Raw genomic sequence first — 16,984 nt, 5'->3', positions numbered from 1 at the left:
ATGTATTGATCTGCACATGCTGTAACAGTTTGTGTTAACATGTTGAAAATTTCATGAGTTACTGCTCCTAAATGTTCTTTATGCAGTATCATCCATCTATAACACTAGGCTTATTTTTTAGGCCTAACACCACCTTTACTCTATATAAATAATGTGTACCAAATAATTTAACACCAATTTGAAAATACTAGACATACACTTTAATACTATTTTGCATTCCCCTTTAAACTGATATAAATTATAACGCATATATAAAATTTAGGTATAAGAACCAACACTCTTCATTTTATAACGCTTATCAAAAACACAATACATTACAGAATAGTATATTATTCTTTTTCTTCTTTTAACAATAATTTTACATTGCCATGAGCTGACACCTATTACTGCAATATCTTCCAACAGTTTGAAGTTCACCTTTGATTCTATATAATATCTTAAATTAGTAAAATGCAAATATATTAATACATAAGAATTCCTATCTCAAAATGGAAATTAAATACTTCGGACAAAAATGGACATTTAAAATAAACACTTCGCATAAATTAATTTGCTTCTTCGCAGGAAGCCACCGATTGGTGGTACCTTTTGTCAAATTAGAAAAAAAAAATAACGAAAAGATTAAATAGCTACTTAAATAAATAAATAATTTTCGATGTTATGAACGGCTCAAGCAATAACTTATTCGAGTATTCCAATTTAAAGAAAAAAGTCCGTAAGTTAATTTTTAAATTTAAAACATAAAGTTCTATGAAGTAATTAATACACAGTGAACTAAAGAAATAATGAAATAAATACAAAATTGTAGAACAAATCATGCAGTCTATAAACAGTAACATTCAAGATTTATATCAAAAAATACGTTTTAACATTTCAGATTAATTTAAGAAGTTGCATTACAGTTGAGATCTTTGAGAACTCTTTCTCTTTAAGTTCGCATGTTTCCAAATTAAAGATTTTCTTTTTCTTTTGGTGTTTTAATTACATTTATTTATTTCACAAATGAGGTGACATACCTTGCCTTGTTTTATGATATTAGCAGTTTTATTGATAGATTCTCGTGCTTTATCTGGTTGAAACCTGTCGATAAATATGGACCCCCATAACCAACATGCTATTCCAAATGGTCCAATATACAGTACCTCCTTTTTAGCTATCACAGTACAACGATCCATTATAGGCCATAGTTCAGCTAGAACTAAAAAGAAAAATGCATTTTAATCTATTTACGATCTCGGGTATTACTTAGGTGTAAATTGAACAAATATAAAAATGATAAACAAGAAATACTTTGTTGGAACTTAGGAAAACAGGGTTTAAAAAGGTTATAAATAATCATACAACACTAGCAATAGTAACAAAGCTGTGATTTAAAAGTTCTCTGAAAGATTTTCCATAATGATATTATTCCTGAAATCCTAAAAATTCACAACAATTTTGAAAATGATATTGGCTACCGATTAAAGACATTAGGTTTCTAATTAAGCTACTCTAACTTTTTTCTCGAAATTGTAGATTTTGTTTCTCTCTCCTTCTCCTTCCAAAGAGTGCATTGTAATTAACAAAAAATTGGCTACTTACCAATGAATCCTCCCTTAAAAAAATTAAAGGTTTTAACGTTTCGGAACTCTCAGCTGGTTCCTTTCTCAGTGGCAAGGTAAAAAGGATTAATACGGAAAGGAGAAAAAAGGAGTAAAACCAGGAATACATACCACTATATAAAAGTAACGTACAAAAAAGATTCTGAGATGAATATAGCAGAATGAAAAAAGAATGAACTGAATAAAAAAGAACGTGGTTACTATTGCCAGATCCAAAGTATGCATTAAAGGTAGGCACCCAAGTTCGATCAATGTTGCCAGTATCAAGGTTCAATGCAGGTTTGTATTTATGAATAAAGAACGATTCTTTAATTTCCCGTTCTTTTTTATATATATATTTATTTATTTATTTTGCTGAACCTATTCTATTACCTTAACCTGTTTTATATTATGTGAATGTTGTTTTAGATGAAGCGCTAAACCCGACATGCCTTCTTCATGTGACTTTTTTGATTGTCTAACATGTTCCTTCATACGCGTGTTAATATTAGTTTAGTATGGCCAATGTATGAAGAATCACATTCGCAATGGACGCGGTAAATACCTGCCTTATTTAATGGATCGACAAAATAGCTTTTAAATACAGTGAGATGTTTTTGTAAACTTTTTGGGGCAATACTTGAAGCAGATATGTTATGCTTTGCAAGAATACGTTGAATTTTTGTTGAAAGTTGTGAAAAATAAGGAATTCCAATCCAAGTTTTTGCTTCTTTGGAAGTTACCGTTTTGGGGACTTGCAGCGATCTACATGTTTGAATAAACCATTTTTGTAAAATAGACAGCTTATAACCGTTTTCTTATCCTATTTTATATAAAAACTGTATTTCTTCGTTGAGATCTTTTTTGACGGTCACAAATTAATAATGCTCTACGAAAGAAGTTCTTCCAAATATTGGTCTTGTACATTGGCGGATGAGCTGACTGTTGATGTATGTAAGTAGTCCCTGCATTAGGTTTTCGGTATACTTTTGTAATAAATTTATTATGTGATTGGGTAATCAATAGGTCTAGAAATGAAAGGCCGTTATCAGCTTCACGTTCAAGGGTGAACTTCAGCCTAGGATGCTGATTGTTGAATTGTTCAAATATTTGTGTGAATGTATTTTCGTCATCAACAAGTAGTAGAATATCATCAGCATAACAATAATATCTAACGTATTTAAATGTGTCCTGCCGTAAAATAGACGTTTCAATCTGATTTAAAACGATATTTGACAATATTGGGGATAATGTGTTACCCATGGCTAAGCCATCACTCTGAGAAAAGTAATGATCTTCAAATTTGAATATATTAGTTGTTAAACAAACCTCAAGTAATAGCAATAAAAATTAGTTTAATAGGTAGAAGCGCCATTTTGCAGGATTGAGTACTATTGATAGTAAGTTCCAGTGGTGTGGACGGATACATATCAACAACGTCTATGGAGGCAAGTAAAATGGTATTGGCATTCACAAATGATGATAATAGTTGTTTTACGTCAAGACTGTTTTTTACAACATATTTAAAGCCACTATTGTAACTACTGAGTTTTTTTTATATAATCATTTTGATAGTAAATAAGCTGGATGATTGAAACCTGATATGATCCGCCTCAACCCCCTGGGCGAATGGGGATGTCAGGCTTGTGCACCTTCGGAATGCCATAAATAATGGGAAGACTAGGTGCATGTATTTTTATCATATCTTTTTCAATGTCAGTTAAAAGTGGTGAAGAATCAATTGTAGACTGTACCTACTTAATAACCTGTGGTAACGGATTACAGGGATATGAAACAAAATTACATTTCTCTGCTATTTTTAAAATACAGGAAGCATATCTTCGCTTTGGCATAACAACATATTGGTTTTCTTTATCAGCCTTTAAAGCAACAGATATCGTGTTTATTAAGAAATATTCTAAATTGTGTAATAAGCCCTTGTACATATCTGGATTTTGGATATGGTCCTACCTTTTTGTATGAGTATAAAAAAGTATTGATATTGGCCAAGCATTTCTTTCTAATAGATTGCGCGGAATAAATATCAGGTGCAAGATCAACGACTTTTTCCTACTGAACAAATTATCTCCTCCAATGGAATGGAAAGCGGAAGGTAACTAAATTTTAAACCTAACCTGAAAATCTGATGGAATTTCTTAGGTATGTCAATATCGGTAAGGTTAACAAATAATTCTACAGGTGAATCGGACTCTATTTTTGTTGGTTTGCTGTTATTGAAAACAAGGGTACCACCTAGATGAGTGATTTTCATTTCTAAGCGTGCAAATTTAATTTTCTATTCCATTCTTAGTCTAGCATGTAATCTATTCTGTAGAATATGTGCGTACAGCGGGTCAGTACAAAAAGTTAAAGACATTCACATTTGATAGCAATCATTATTGAGCCTGTTTATTAAAAAGAATTTTAACCTAATAATTTGATGTAATGCTCTACTCTGTGCATTATAAACAATATTGCGTAAAGACTGATTAAAGTCAGAAACTTTCCATTTTAAAAAAATTGGAAAAATAGAGTGAATCTTGCATGACTTTAAAAACACTAAGTCAAGAATTGCATTTTCTAATTTAATCCTTGCACTTTCATGTGAGCGCCAAACCACCATTTTTGGTGGAAAAAGATTATAATGACATGGGCGCATGGGGGGGGGGGGGATATTCAAAATTAACAAAAAATTGGCCACTTACCAATTTATGGCATTCCGAAGGTGCACAAGCCTGACATCCCCATTCGCCCAGGGGGTTGAGGCGGATCATATCAGGTTTCAATCATCCAGCTTATTTACTATCAAAATGATTATATAAAAAAAACTCAGTAGTTACAATAGTGGCTTTAAATATGTTGTAAAAAACAGTCTTGACGTAAAACAACTATTATCATCATTTGTGAATACCAATACCATTTTACTTGCCTCCATAGACGTTGTTGATATGTATCCGTCCACACCACTGGAACTTACTATCAATAGTACTCAATCCTGCAAAATGGCGCTTCTACCTATTAAACTAATTTTTATTGCTATTACTTGAGGTTTGTTTAACAACTAATATATTCAAATTTGAAGATCATTACTTTTCTCAGAGTGATGGCTTAGCCATGGGTAACACATTATCCCCAATATTGTCAAATATCGTTTTAAATCAGATTGAAATGTCTATTTTACGGCAGGACACATTTAAATACGTTAGATATTATTGTTATGCTGATGATATTCTACTACTTGTTGATGACGAAAATACATTCACACAAATATTTGAACAATTCAACAATCAGCATCCTAGGCTGAAGTTCACCCTTGAACGTGAAGCTGATAACGGCCTTCCATTTCTAGACCTATTGATTACCCAATCACATAATAAATTTATTACAAAAGTATACCGAAAACCTAATGCAGGGACTACTTACATACATCAACAGTCAGCTCATCCGCCAATGTACAAGACCAATATTTGGAAGAACTTCTTTCGTAGAGCATTATTAATTTGTGACCGTCAAAAAAGATCTCAACGAAGAAATACAGTTTTTATATAAAATAGGATAAGAAAACGGTTATAAGCTGTCTATTTTACAAAAATGGTTTATTCAAACATGTAGATCGCCGCAAGTCCCCAAAACGGTAACTTCCAAAGAAGCAAAAACTTGGATTGGAATTCCTTATTTTTCACAACTTTCAACAAAAATTCAACGTATTCTTGCAAAGCATAACATATCTGCTTCAAGTATTGCCCCAAAAAGTTTACAAAAACATCTCACTGTATTTAAAAGCTATTTTGTCGATCCATTAAATAAGGCAGGTATTTACCGCGTCCATTGCGAATGTGATTCTTCATACATTGGCCATACTAAACTAATATTAACACGCGTATGAAGGAACATGTTAGACAATCAAAAAAGTCACATGAAGAAGGCATGTCGGGTTTAGCGCTTCATCTAAAACAACATTCACATAATATAAAACAGGTTAAGGTAATAGAATAGGTTCAGCAAAATAAATAAATAAATATATATATAAAAAAGAACGGGAAATTAAAGAATCGTTCTTTATTCATAAATACAAACCTGCATTGAACCTTGATACTGGCAACATTGATCGAACTTGGGTGCCTACCTTTAATGCATACTTTGGATCTGGCAATAGTAACCACGTTCTTTTTTATTCAGTTCATTCTTTTTTCATTCTGCTATATTCATCTCAGAATCTTTTTTGTACGTTACTTTTATATAGTGGTATGTATTCCTGGTTTTACTCCTTTTTTCTCCTTTCCGTATTAATCCTTTTTACCTTGCCACTGAGAAAGGAACCAGCTGAGAGTTCCGAAACGTTAAAACCTTTAAATTTTTCAAGGGAGGATTTATTGGTAATTAGCTAATTTTTCTGTTAATTTTGAATATCCCCCCATGCGCCCATGTAATTATAGTGCATTGTAATATTTACCTACTGAATATATTATAAAATATTAAATACTCTTCGTAATCATTCTCATTAATAATGCAATTAGATTGTGCACTAAAAATTGGAAAATACGCCAAATGATATGTAAGTACAAAATAAATACTTCAATGACCAGCTGATATTGAAAAGATACTAAGTAGTACAAAAGGACTGATACGAAACATGGACTGAAGTTTTACTGCTTAATAAAAGAAAGGCGGAAAACTAACTAAATGGACATACGTCATTATTTAAGTAACTAGATGACAATATTCAATAAATAGATGCATATATAATGAGGTAATCAATCCATATTACTATTGACACCATACTATCTTCCTGTTATTTCCACATTAGCAACAGAGATAATAGAAGGACCAGGGTGCAGTTTAAAGTTAATAGTGAATCCAGAACAACCATACTAAGGGTTCATATTCTTTGACTATAACAAATATCTTGATCAACCACTGATTGGCATTGTCAGTATTAATGTTCGTTCAGAGACACGTAAATATGAAGAATAATGGAACGTGAAAGTAGGTGTAAGGGCTATTATTTCATGAATTACATAGGTAGGAAAATTCGGTGAAACTTCGCTACGAAACTATTTACCAGAAGGTAAATAAATGTTACATGAAGTACATGCATTCCCAAATAAATACATCTATATGCTAAATTTATTGGAGGAATGTATGTTACAGTTTAAGATACATGTTTTATATATATATATATATATTCTTCAAAAGATGTAGTTTGGCAACAGCGAGAAGAAAAGCAGCACCAAAATATTCCGGACATATAGTCTTCAGTGCAAAATTTTAATTTTATTCCTTTACTTCTTCAATTATATTTTATTTATTCTACTTTGTACACAAAAGTTACGTTATATGTATTAAATTTCATAGTTTTTAAATATAGTTAAACAAAAGTTTACCAAGAACATGTAGATAGGTTTTAATAGGCCGTTAACGAACTAATTCGATATAGAGACAGTTATCAAAATAACAGAAATACCTTAATAAAGCTTAATAATGCGACGTTTATAAATACCTTTAGCCTATAGCAAAATTTGTTTTCTTGATGAAATTCTGGGATATGAGGTTAAAGATATGAAATTAGCATAAGTCCGTTTAAATAATCACATCTCCCAAGCAATCAAGATATTGTAATGTTTCAATACATCACATGTAAGATCCTGAATTGTTAGAAAAAAATCCAAAAAAAAGTTTCAGTAACTTTATTTTCTTGTAATATGAACGGTTGAGTTGTTATTAAGGGGAAAAAATTGGAACTGAGTGAACATTAAAAAAAAAAAAAAAAAAAAAAAAAAAAAAAAAAAAAAAAAAAAAAAAAAACGCTGTTTAAAACTAGTTTAATTGCTTTTTTATTTTATTATATTTATTTACATTTGGGGAATATATATATATATTTATTTATTTATTTATTTATTTATTTATTATTATTATATTTTTAGGAATACCGTGATCCCGCTGACCATGAATCTGAATATTTTCAAGTCACATTTTGCTTTCCTTGGGCCGAAATCCAATTTGGTAGCCAAAAGGCTGCTGTATAAATGTTTTTGAAAATAGCTACAAATATTGCCGTGAGATATATAACTTCCTAGGTTTTCAGAGTCAAGAAATCTCCTTGTGACCTCCGAATTACAACCGGACTAGCGAAAGTTCCTCAAACCACTAGATAAGTCCCAATGGTAGCTAAATTCGATGAGAAGTAAATAGTGCTGCTATTAAAGTGTGACGTGTTCTTTCCCATGTTAAGGATTTCTTTGGTGTTGCTTAAGTTTTGATTCTGACACTGATACTCCTCAAAACCTCCAGGTGGCTCCCAAAAATGGAAAAATTTACAACCAAAAGCAATTAACAGCACAGATCCCTTCTGGATATAGACTGAATACATCATTAATGTTACATATTATTTTCCTCTGACTCTCTTTACTTATATGAAGGCAGATACAACTTTAGCCCAACCTCCTCTTAAGTTACGGGCAGGATATTGTAATATTTTCATATGGGGCAATCCAAATGAAATTGACCAATGATGGTTGATGACAAAATTTAGTTTTTAGTTTATTATTATTTTACCTAAGACTGTACCACATTCAGGAAGTTGAAAATGGATATTCACTTATTTTTTAACCGCACAGGTTTTGTCGTAGCGGCCATTTTGTATAGGCGCCTGAGCGTATTTTGAACTTTTCAGAGGATTCCGTTAAACGCTCTAACTTTTTATAGGTTTAGAAGATAGAGTTCAAACCAAAGCCATATGAAAGATAATAGAATGGACAACATTTTGTGTTCTGTAGACATTGAAACGCACTTTATAAAGTCGAAGAAAGAAAGAAAAAAAAAAAAAGCTCTGAATATTGAGATTGGAAACCAAGAAATGGCCATTTTGAAATGTACATTTTGAAAAGAAATAAATGAGACTCACCTTAATTTTTTTGTCTACAGAGAGACTAGATAATAGACAACGTCCCAAACAAGTTTCAGGTCTGAGAACTTTATACTTGATTTTTTAGAAATTTTTTAAACATTGCGAATTTTCGAAAATCGTGTATTTTCACCATCAAATATCTCGGAAACGACGCAAGTGAAAAATTTCAAATTTGTACAAAATAGACGATAGTTTTGCAGTAACAAGTGGGTAAAATTGCATCACTGAGAGTTGTGTGGTTTCTGAGTTAAGTTTTTTTCTTCACTGGTACTTAATATCATGAAGCGCCATGAGGCGTGGATATAAACTTTGTAGCAAAAGTCAAAATAACACGACAGTAATGTTAAACGGGTAAAGTGTGCACAATTTATGAACTATATCTTGTACCAAAAAATAAATAAATAAATAAAGCGCGTCTGTTGTTTCTTTTCTGCCTATAGCGCTGCTGTTAAGACATCAGTGAAGTAAACAGTTGACTAATTTGTGTACAGAATTTGGCACCGATATTGAAAGTACGACCTGTAGGAGTACTCTGTGGGTGTGCGTTTCCGGAGAACCTTAGTGATTGGCACCCACACTTTGTCATTCGTAGATAGTTTAAAAGAGGTTCTTGGCCATGGAGATGAAAAAAATGAACAAAAAGATATTATTCATTTTCCTGACTGATAGTTTCAATTCTCTCAATTCACCATTTCTCGTCGTAAATACAGGCTACGGTATCATTAAGTGCAAATGGCAACATGTTATGTTCTGGAAGTACTGAAGTACTGCAATCAGTAAATTCATCTGATTGTGAATATTCATAACATCTGATTTGTGTTTCCGTCAGAGATACAAATCTATGATATGATTTGGTATTCATAATTCTTTTACAAGTAGCAAATCTCGAATTTCTTGCTGTTTGACTGCACTTCTTCTGATGAAACACAAATAAATTGTATGCCTGAGATAGTATTATCAACACAAAACCTGGACATCTGTTCAGCTGTTAAAATCGCGAATTTCACATCATTGCAACAACTTGTGAAACTACTCAAGTCCCAGTGATGCAATTTTACCTACGTGTTACTGCACAACTACTGCACAATTATCATCTATTTTGTGCAAATTTGGGATTTTTTACTTGTGTCCTTCCTGAGATATTTGATGGTGAAAATACTCGATTTTCGAAAATTCGCAATGTTTAAAAATTTCCAAAAAATCAAGTATATGGTTTTCAGATCTGAAACTTGTTTGGGACATTGTCTATTATCTAGTCTCTATGTAGACAAAAAACTTGAATGCGAGTCATTTATTTCATTTCAAACTGCACATTCAAAACGGCCATTTTTAGGCTTTCAACCTCAATGTTCAGAGCTTTCTTTTCGACGTTCTACAATACGTCTTAATGTGCACAGAACGTACAATGTTGTCCATTCATTATCTTTCATATGTTTTTGGTTTGAACTCGTTACATTTGAAACCTAAAAAGTTGCAGCGTTTAACGGAATCCTCTGACAAGTTCAAAATACGCACACGCCCCTATACGAAATGGCCGCTACAAACAAACCTACGCGGCTAAAAATAAATGAATACCCGTTTTCAACTCCCTGAATCTTAGGTAGAATATTAAAAAATAAATAAATTGATCCTTTACCCTGCCCTGAAAATTGATCGATTTCATTTGGATTGCCCCATACAGCATTTAAAAGATCTTGAATTAACCTTAGAAAACATTTTGTTTTGGTCAGACAACGGTTTAGGAGTTATTGCGGCAAATATTTGAAAAGGAGTGAAAAAACAAGAAACATACCTTCTATGGTTATGTTTTAATCTCTATATTGTGGCTCACGGCGACAAAAGAAAGTACAAATTAAGCCGGAGTTTACGTATCGACAACGATTGCATCTATATTTGCGTTTGCATAATATTAGGCCTTCTAGTCTGTCCATAGTGATCTCGGCATTGTTGATCAGAGGGTCTCGTAGTCATCTTCGACTGTCTTCACACCCCCACTTACACGGAACATTTCTTTCGAGACAATTTGTCCACAAAGAGCAACACACTCTTCAGCTGATGCAGCAGAACTTACTTGTCAGTGAAATATTTTTAATTGGCCTGTTCTGCTCTGTAAAGAGAGCTCACCTGGTCTCATTCATTATCTCCACTGAACTTGAGGAAGGTACATTAGAACGATAAGTACTGTATAAATAAAAATAATTCATCATCTTCAGAGATGTTGTCAGGTACTTGGGAATATCATGAGAAAGCTTTTTCTACGTCCCGAAATGCCATCTACGTTTCGCACGAAGTAGCTTTATCTTCGATTACGAAAATCTTCAAAATTAGACACCGTGTCAACTTCTGTAAAAGGCACATGAAAAAGGCAAAAGGTCTGAAGTTCCTTGTGAAACTTTGTCCTGCGAAAAGTGGATGGAAATGTGTTGGAAATGTTTGGAAGGGGTAGAAAAAAGTTTAAGATGGCTACAACCTCTCTGATCAGCTAACGCCGAGATTACTGTGGACAAACTAGAAGAACTAATATCATTTAAATGTAAAGAGAGGTTCAATCGTTTTCGATGCGTAAAATTTGATTTAAATTTTATTTTTATCGTGTTTCGTTTTTTCCCCTGCATATTCAAAATGTATAAACACTTATTTGGAAGAAATATTTACAATTAGTAAATTGTACTTTAAGGGAGAATTATACAGAAAATAAGAAGGCAGTCATACTCGTATTTCAACACTTAACTTTAGAAATAGGATGACCATATAAGACATCTTTATACCTTGCAAGAGGGTGACATATTAGAGAGAGAAACTTTTGTTCAGGCATGTGTCAGTAATATTGTTGTTATAGATTTAATAATGCTTACCAAGAAGGTCAAGGAAACTTTGATGATTGAGCAAAATGACACAGCCCTGTCCTTTGACAATATTTTCTTTTCCCTGAATATTCCATTTAAGTCCCAAAAGACGAGAAATCTGACGGGCACCCCATGCTGGCCATCTGAAAGCAAAATGAATATTAGTAGGAATATATACTACTTTTCATATTGAATCTGCATTTCTGTTACTTTCTAAATTAATGTGGTCTCTTTACGTCAAAAGACGTTTTCCTCCCCTTACTCCCCATAGTTTCTCTTTTCTGCACATCAATGATCAACTTTCATATCCTCGAAAACAGGAAAAATTCGGATTGTCTATCTTTAATTTCCTCTATATTATTCACAATTATAGAGATCTCGTGTGTAAACAAGGAAGTAAAAGTCATTAATACCCAATATGAACAAGTATGTAAATATTTCAATAATGTAATGTTTCTCAGTATCGAGGATATTCCACGAGGTAATCATACTCAACATGGAATGCATTTGAACGAGAGTGGTAAGAAGTTTCTGTGCGACAAACTATATGAAATGGTAAACTCCTTTACATATATTAATATTACTTCTCTTCTAGTTATTGATAGCAAAGAAACAGTTTACAAATATCAGATAAACAATCAAATACCAGATAAACAACAAATCTTCAAACACAAGATAAACCCTCAGCAGATTCTACAGACAACAGAATAATCAACTTCGGGGGTAACTAATGCAGTTTATATCCGTGACAACGAATCATTTTCAGACAGTGTTACCTTAATTTCGTCAAACGCAGACAGTGTTACCTAAGTCGAATTGACGAAGGCAGCTACCCGAGAAATTACAGAATAAAGATTTCATATGCGACAAAATAGTAATAGAGATTTTAAGGTGTAAAATACGCAGAGTGGCCCAAAAGTAGGTATACAGTCCCGTACTGATCGATCATGACATTTTATCAATTTATCATTTACTTATTGTTATCCATACATGTGTTGATTTGCTTTTTTCCTTATCTATTCTTATTTTATTTTCACTTATACCTTAAGCTCGAAACAAACCAAAGCAAATAAATTCATTATCTTAATAAATTGTCATACTTGATCGATGCTGGTCTGTATACCTACTTTTGGGTCACCCTGTACAAATATATATTTTAGTTAACACTAGAAGTCAAAAACGTAAAGTAGAAATAGAGAAAAAAAAGAAACCCTACACAATTAAGATTAAATCATGCTCTACTGTAAATTGTAACAAACAAAATTATGTTATCTTAAAGGATTAATTATAAAAACTAAATCTTCAATAAATATTTAGCAGAAAACTCTCTCAGTATGTTATGTTTACGTGAACACTGCTTGTCTCAAAAACTCTATTATTATAGTATTGAGCAGTGTTCGAAGTGGGGGAAAAAAAAAAGCAGAGGCGGTATGTTTTATTATGATTTTGACTCAACATACCGGCTATTTAAATATCGTCTTGATCACTGAAAAATCAGAGACCTTATGTCCTCATTAATGAAAAATCAGAGACGGTATGGCATACCACCGCATACCGTCTCACTTCGACCACTGGTATTGAGGTTATAAGCTAGTGAATAGTCATAGTTATAAACAGTTTAAGAGAGATGGAACTGCAGTTTGGGCTAAGGATAATTTGGTAGTAAGAAACTGGACTTGGATTTCCTATGTGATGTTGAACTAACTGGGGTAAGCATAATGTGTTTAAAAATAACAAACCATTATTGTATAGATTACTGAATGGGTACCTTATAATATTTCTAAACAACATGGAAAGGATATTCACGTATCCATAAGAAATGCAACAAAATAATAAGTGGTAACATGAATTCTCACTTTGATGTGACTACAGATAAAAGAAGTGACACTGATTTTGTAAATTTATTATGACAATTTGATTTCTGTGTTACAAACTACAGATCTACTAGAAGAATTGCTTGTTTAGACAATATATTTACCAACATGAAAGTACTGGAATAAGTACTAAAGTTGTTCCTTTCCAGTTTTCTGATCATGATTCAGTAGGGGCAACGGTGGAGAGAAATATGAATAGTGTGCATGGAAATAACATTGGTAGCTTAAAGATACTTAAAACAAAGTCCGTCATAACGAATAAGCTCGAAGAATTTATTATATTGCTTAAATGGGAAAATTACGATGGGTTATATAATTATATAAATTTTGATGCCAAAGCTGCATTGAATTACTTTTTACAATATTTTTGAATAGATAAGACGTGCTTCCCACAAAAAGCATTCAAAATAAATGTAGATAATATAAAAGTTTGTGGTACACTACAGAATTATTCAATATGAGAAATACGTATAAAAGAGAAGCGACTACATACAATAAAATGTTACATCAACGCGAAAACAAAATATATAAAGCTGAAATAATAAAAACTAAAAAGCATTATAATCAAAACTGTACTGAAAAGGATACGATACAAATAAATGCAAAGCCGCCTGAAATAGAATTAACAAGGTTGACGAGAGTAAACGAATTAATAATGTAATTATTTCGCTTGATATTTTAAATATTTTTAACTTCAGCTGAAGAAATTAAAATAAATGGCAATAGCGCCATTTAGGATGATAATAGCTAAGATGTTAAACTAATCACTTATTCGTACATATCTGTCCTTCACTATGTGACTCCTGAGGACATCATTCGAGTTGTTACTAATTTTAAATCTACGAACAACAAAGATGTATATGACCTGTCAAATGACTTTCTTAAAAAGTTAATTATTGCACACCCACTCACAATCTGTATCAATAATGTCTTATGAAAGGTATATTCCCTAATTCATTGAAAATATCTAAAATTGTATCGGTATTTTAAAAAAGGTGACCCCACATGTACTTCCAATTATCGTCTAATATCTTTAATACCAATATTCTCCAAGGTTATTGTTCTTTTGTTACAAGTTATTAACTAATTAAATGAATAAAATATAATTAGTTAATGTCAGTTTGGGTTTAGGACACGCAAGTCTACTGTTGATGCCACAGATACATTGATAAGAAATATATTTTATATATAAAATATTTGAAGATAAAGATGTTGGACTTGATATTTTATGATCTTGGCAAACACAGCGTTTGACTGTATAGAACATATTTTAATTAAAAAGTTAAAAGGTTATGGATTTTAGGATGTGAGTTGAAATTCTTCAAGGCCTATTTAGAAGGCCGTACACAGTGTGTATTATGTTATTTACTTCATTAAGAAAGAAAGGCAGAAAATCCACGTAGTCGATTGTAATTTCCCTCAGCTACGGAACAACTAACGTAGATAGCCAATATGATACATATCGTTTTGTTTAAGTTGTGGAAGAACGTAACAGGTTGCTAGTTTCCTTTTTTCTTGTTTTTATTTTTATTTTACTTATTTATTATTTTTACTTCCGAGCGACATTAGGAAAAAAGAAACTATGATGATAGAAAATTAAAAAAAAAAAAAAATCGAGATTTCAGCACACACGCTACACGACAAATATAAAGTACAGGCCATCCCATTCGATTTTCTCGCTCCCGTTTCTTAAATTGAATCCTGTTATCGTGCAATTATCAAAGAAATGTTTATTTACGAAATAATAATAATAATAATAATAATAATAATAATAATAATAATAATAATAATAATAATAATAATAATAATAATAATAATAATCTCTTTCGGAAAACTTTGGCCGAAGAAAACTGACTCCCAAGAGCAAACTACCCCTCCTTTATATTCTTTGTGGGTAATTGTTTATGCCACATAGTAGATTGTTAGAAATTACTTTGTTTATGAAATATGAACGAAAACAATTGAACCATTTTTGAGAAAACTGCCTAGAAATAACTTATTTCCCAAGAGTGAATTACCCTTTAGGATTTTCATGAAGAATTACCTATGCCATGTACTAGGTTTCTTAATCAAATGTTTATTTCTAAAATATAAAACCTCACCTGAGTCACACAGTAAAACACAGAACAACATTTGAATACTTTTACAACACATTTTGAGGAAAAATGAGCCAAACAGTGTTTAAAAATTGGTCTGCACTTATCCAAAACGCGTTAATTCTCAAAACAGTATTCCAGTAAGACATTTGTAACACTTATTCTTGTCGAATACTTTGAAAACGAAGTTATGTCAATATTTACAGACATAGCTGCGACATAGCTGGAAAAAACAATAAGAATAATACACACTTTGGTATATAACGATAACATTATATATAATGTGTTTGCATATAATAATGTACTAATACAGAGATGTCCAAACTTGCGAGCCAAGATCTCGGGCTTAATCAGCCGCGATCTCCATAATTGATCTCAAGCATGTGTGTACGCATCAGTGCTACAAATCGATATCAAACCAAGAATGTCGGTGCAAACGTTAGCCCTAATGAGGATAATGGAATTTCAATTGATAACGAGAGCGAGCCTTTGGCGAACGCGAGTCTGGTGAAGGTAAATGACTACTATATCGGGTTATCATGAGCCTTATTGAGGATCGAGCTCGAGCTAGCGTAAGCCTGATTGACATTAGTGTGCACGACCCCACAAGAGCAGTGATCCTGAGCGAGTGCGGGTCCGAGAGAGTCCATTTAATCAGTAGTATTACATTCTCACTGTCTTCTTTCTCATAGAAGTCAGTTGATCGAAGACGTGAAATTAAAAACAAATATTATATATATCCTACAATTACCAGATGCTCCAGTTCCTTAAGGGATGCTGGTGGAGTGTAATGATACCGAACACGCCTTTCTAACTCAGACCACAATGGCTCAATGATGTTCAGATCTGGTGATTGTGGGACCCAGAGGAGTTGTGATAGCTCCTGGTCATGCTCCTCAAACCATGATTTCACCGTTTTTGCAACGTGACAGGGTGCCAAATCATCTTGGTAGATGCCATCACCATCAGGGAACAATATTTGGGCCATGGGTAGAACCTGGTCCCCCAAAATGGCCTCATACGTTTTAGCATTCATCATTCCATGCAGGGCTATGATGTGACCTGCAGAAAACCACGATATCACAGCCCATACTGTAACAGAACCACCCACATGCTTTACAGTTGGGAGCAGACAGTCTGTATCATAGGCCTGCTACGGTGTTCTCCATACGTAAACACGACCGGCTGTTGGTAACAAGGTGAAGGTCGATTTATCGGACCACATTACGTGAGTCGCTTCTCATTCGTTTCAATTTCGGTCCGATTTAATACTTTCGTGCTGCTATGTGTTTCGTTATCCGTTAGGAGGTATTGATCAATTCTGATTCAAAGGAAGGAAATAAAGTACTGTATAGTACGGGAATTAATTTAATCGAGTTTAATTGTATAGGCAGTACCGAGGCTATTTGAACAAAGTCTATTGCTAAAAAGTGAAATATGGGTTACTATTAGGGTTTTATCCCAGATATGATATACGCACAGATGATTGAACCTGGAACACACGCATGGAAAGCATTAGCGCTAGCAAATTAGCTATGAAGAGGTACAGCGTACCATAATTGTCAAGAATGAAGGCAAAAAATAAGAAGCGGAAACGACAGACTGTACGATAATAATACTTTCATAATTTCACACTATATATTTCGGGACTTTCGAGACGAGACCGAGATTTGGTCCTCGA

General features: G+C 32.8%; 1 protein-coding gene across 4 annotated transcripts in view; it reads right to left on the bottom strand.

Annotated features, from left to right (window-relative positions):
* Agpat2 (1-Acylglycerol-3-phosphate O-acyltransferase 2) overlaps window positions 1–16,984 on the bottom strand; it is a 333,379-nt gene that overhangs the window by 26,405 nt on the left and 289,990 nt on the right. For all 4 annotated transcript variants that reach the window (XM_081765534.1, XM_081765533.1, XM_081765535.1 and 1 more), the window contains exons 3-4: window positions 11,343–11,476; window positions 1,017–1,198 (exon numbers count right to left, since the gene is read on the bottom strand). In XM_081765534.1, coding sequence (XP_081621660.1) covers window positions 1,017–1,198; window positions 11,343–11,476 — 316 coding nt within the window. The remainder of the gene's footprint in view (window positions 1–1,016; window positions 1,199–11,342; window positions 11,477–16,984) is intronic.

Source organism: Thermobia domestica, chromosome 7, assembly GCF_964235325.1.
Source record: "Thermobia domestica chromosome 7, izTheDome1.hap1.1, whole genome shotgun sequence".
NCBI lineage: Eukaryota > Metazoa > Arthropoda > Insecta > Zygentoma > Lepismatidae > Thermobia > Thermobia domestica.
Note: the sequence above shows the minus strand (reverse complement) of the source record. Positions and strands in the feature narration are given on the sequence as shown.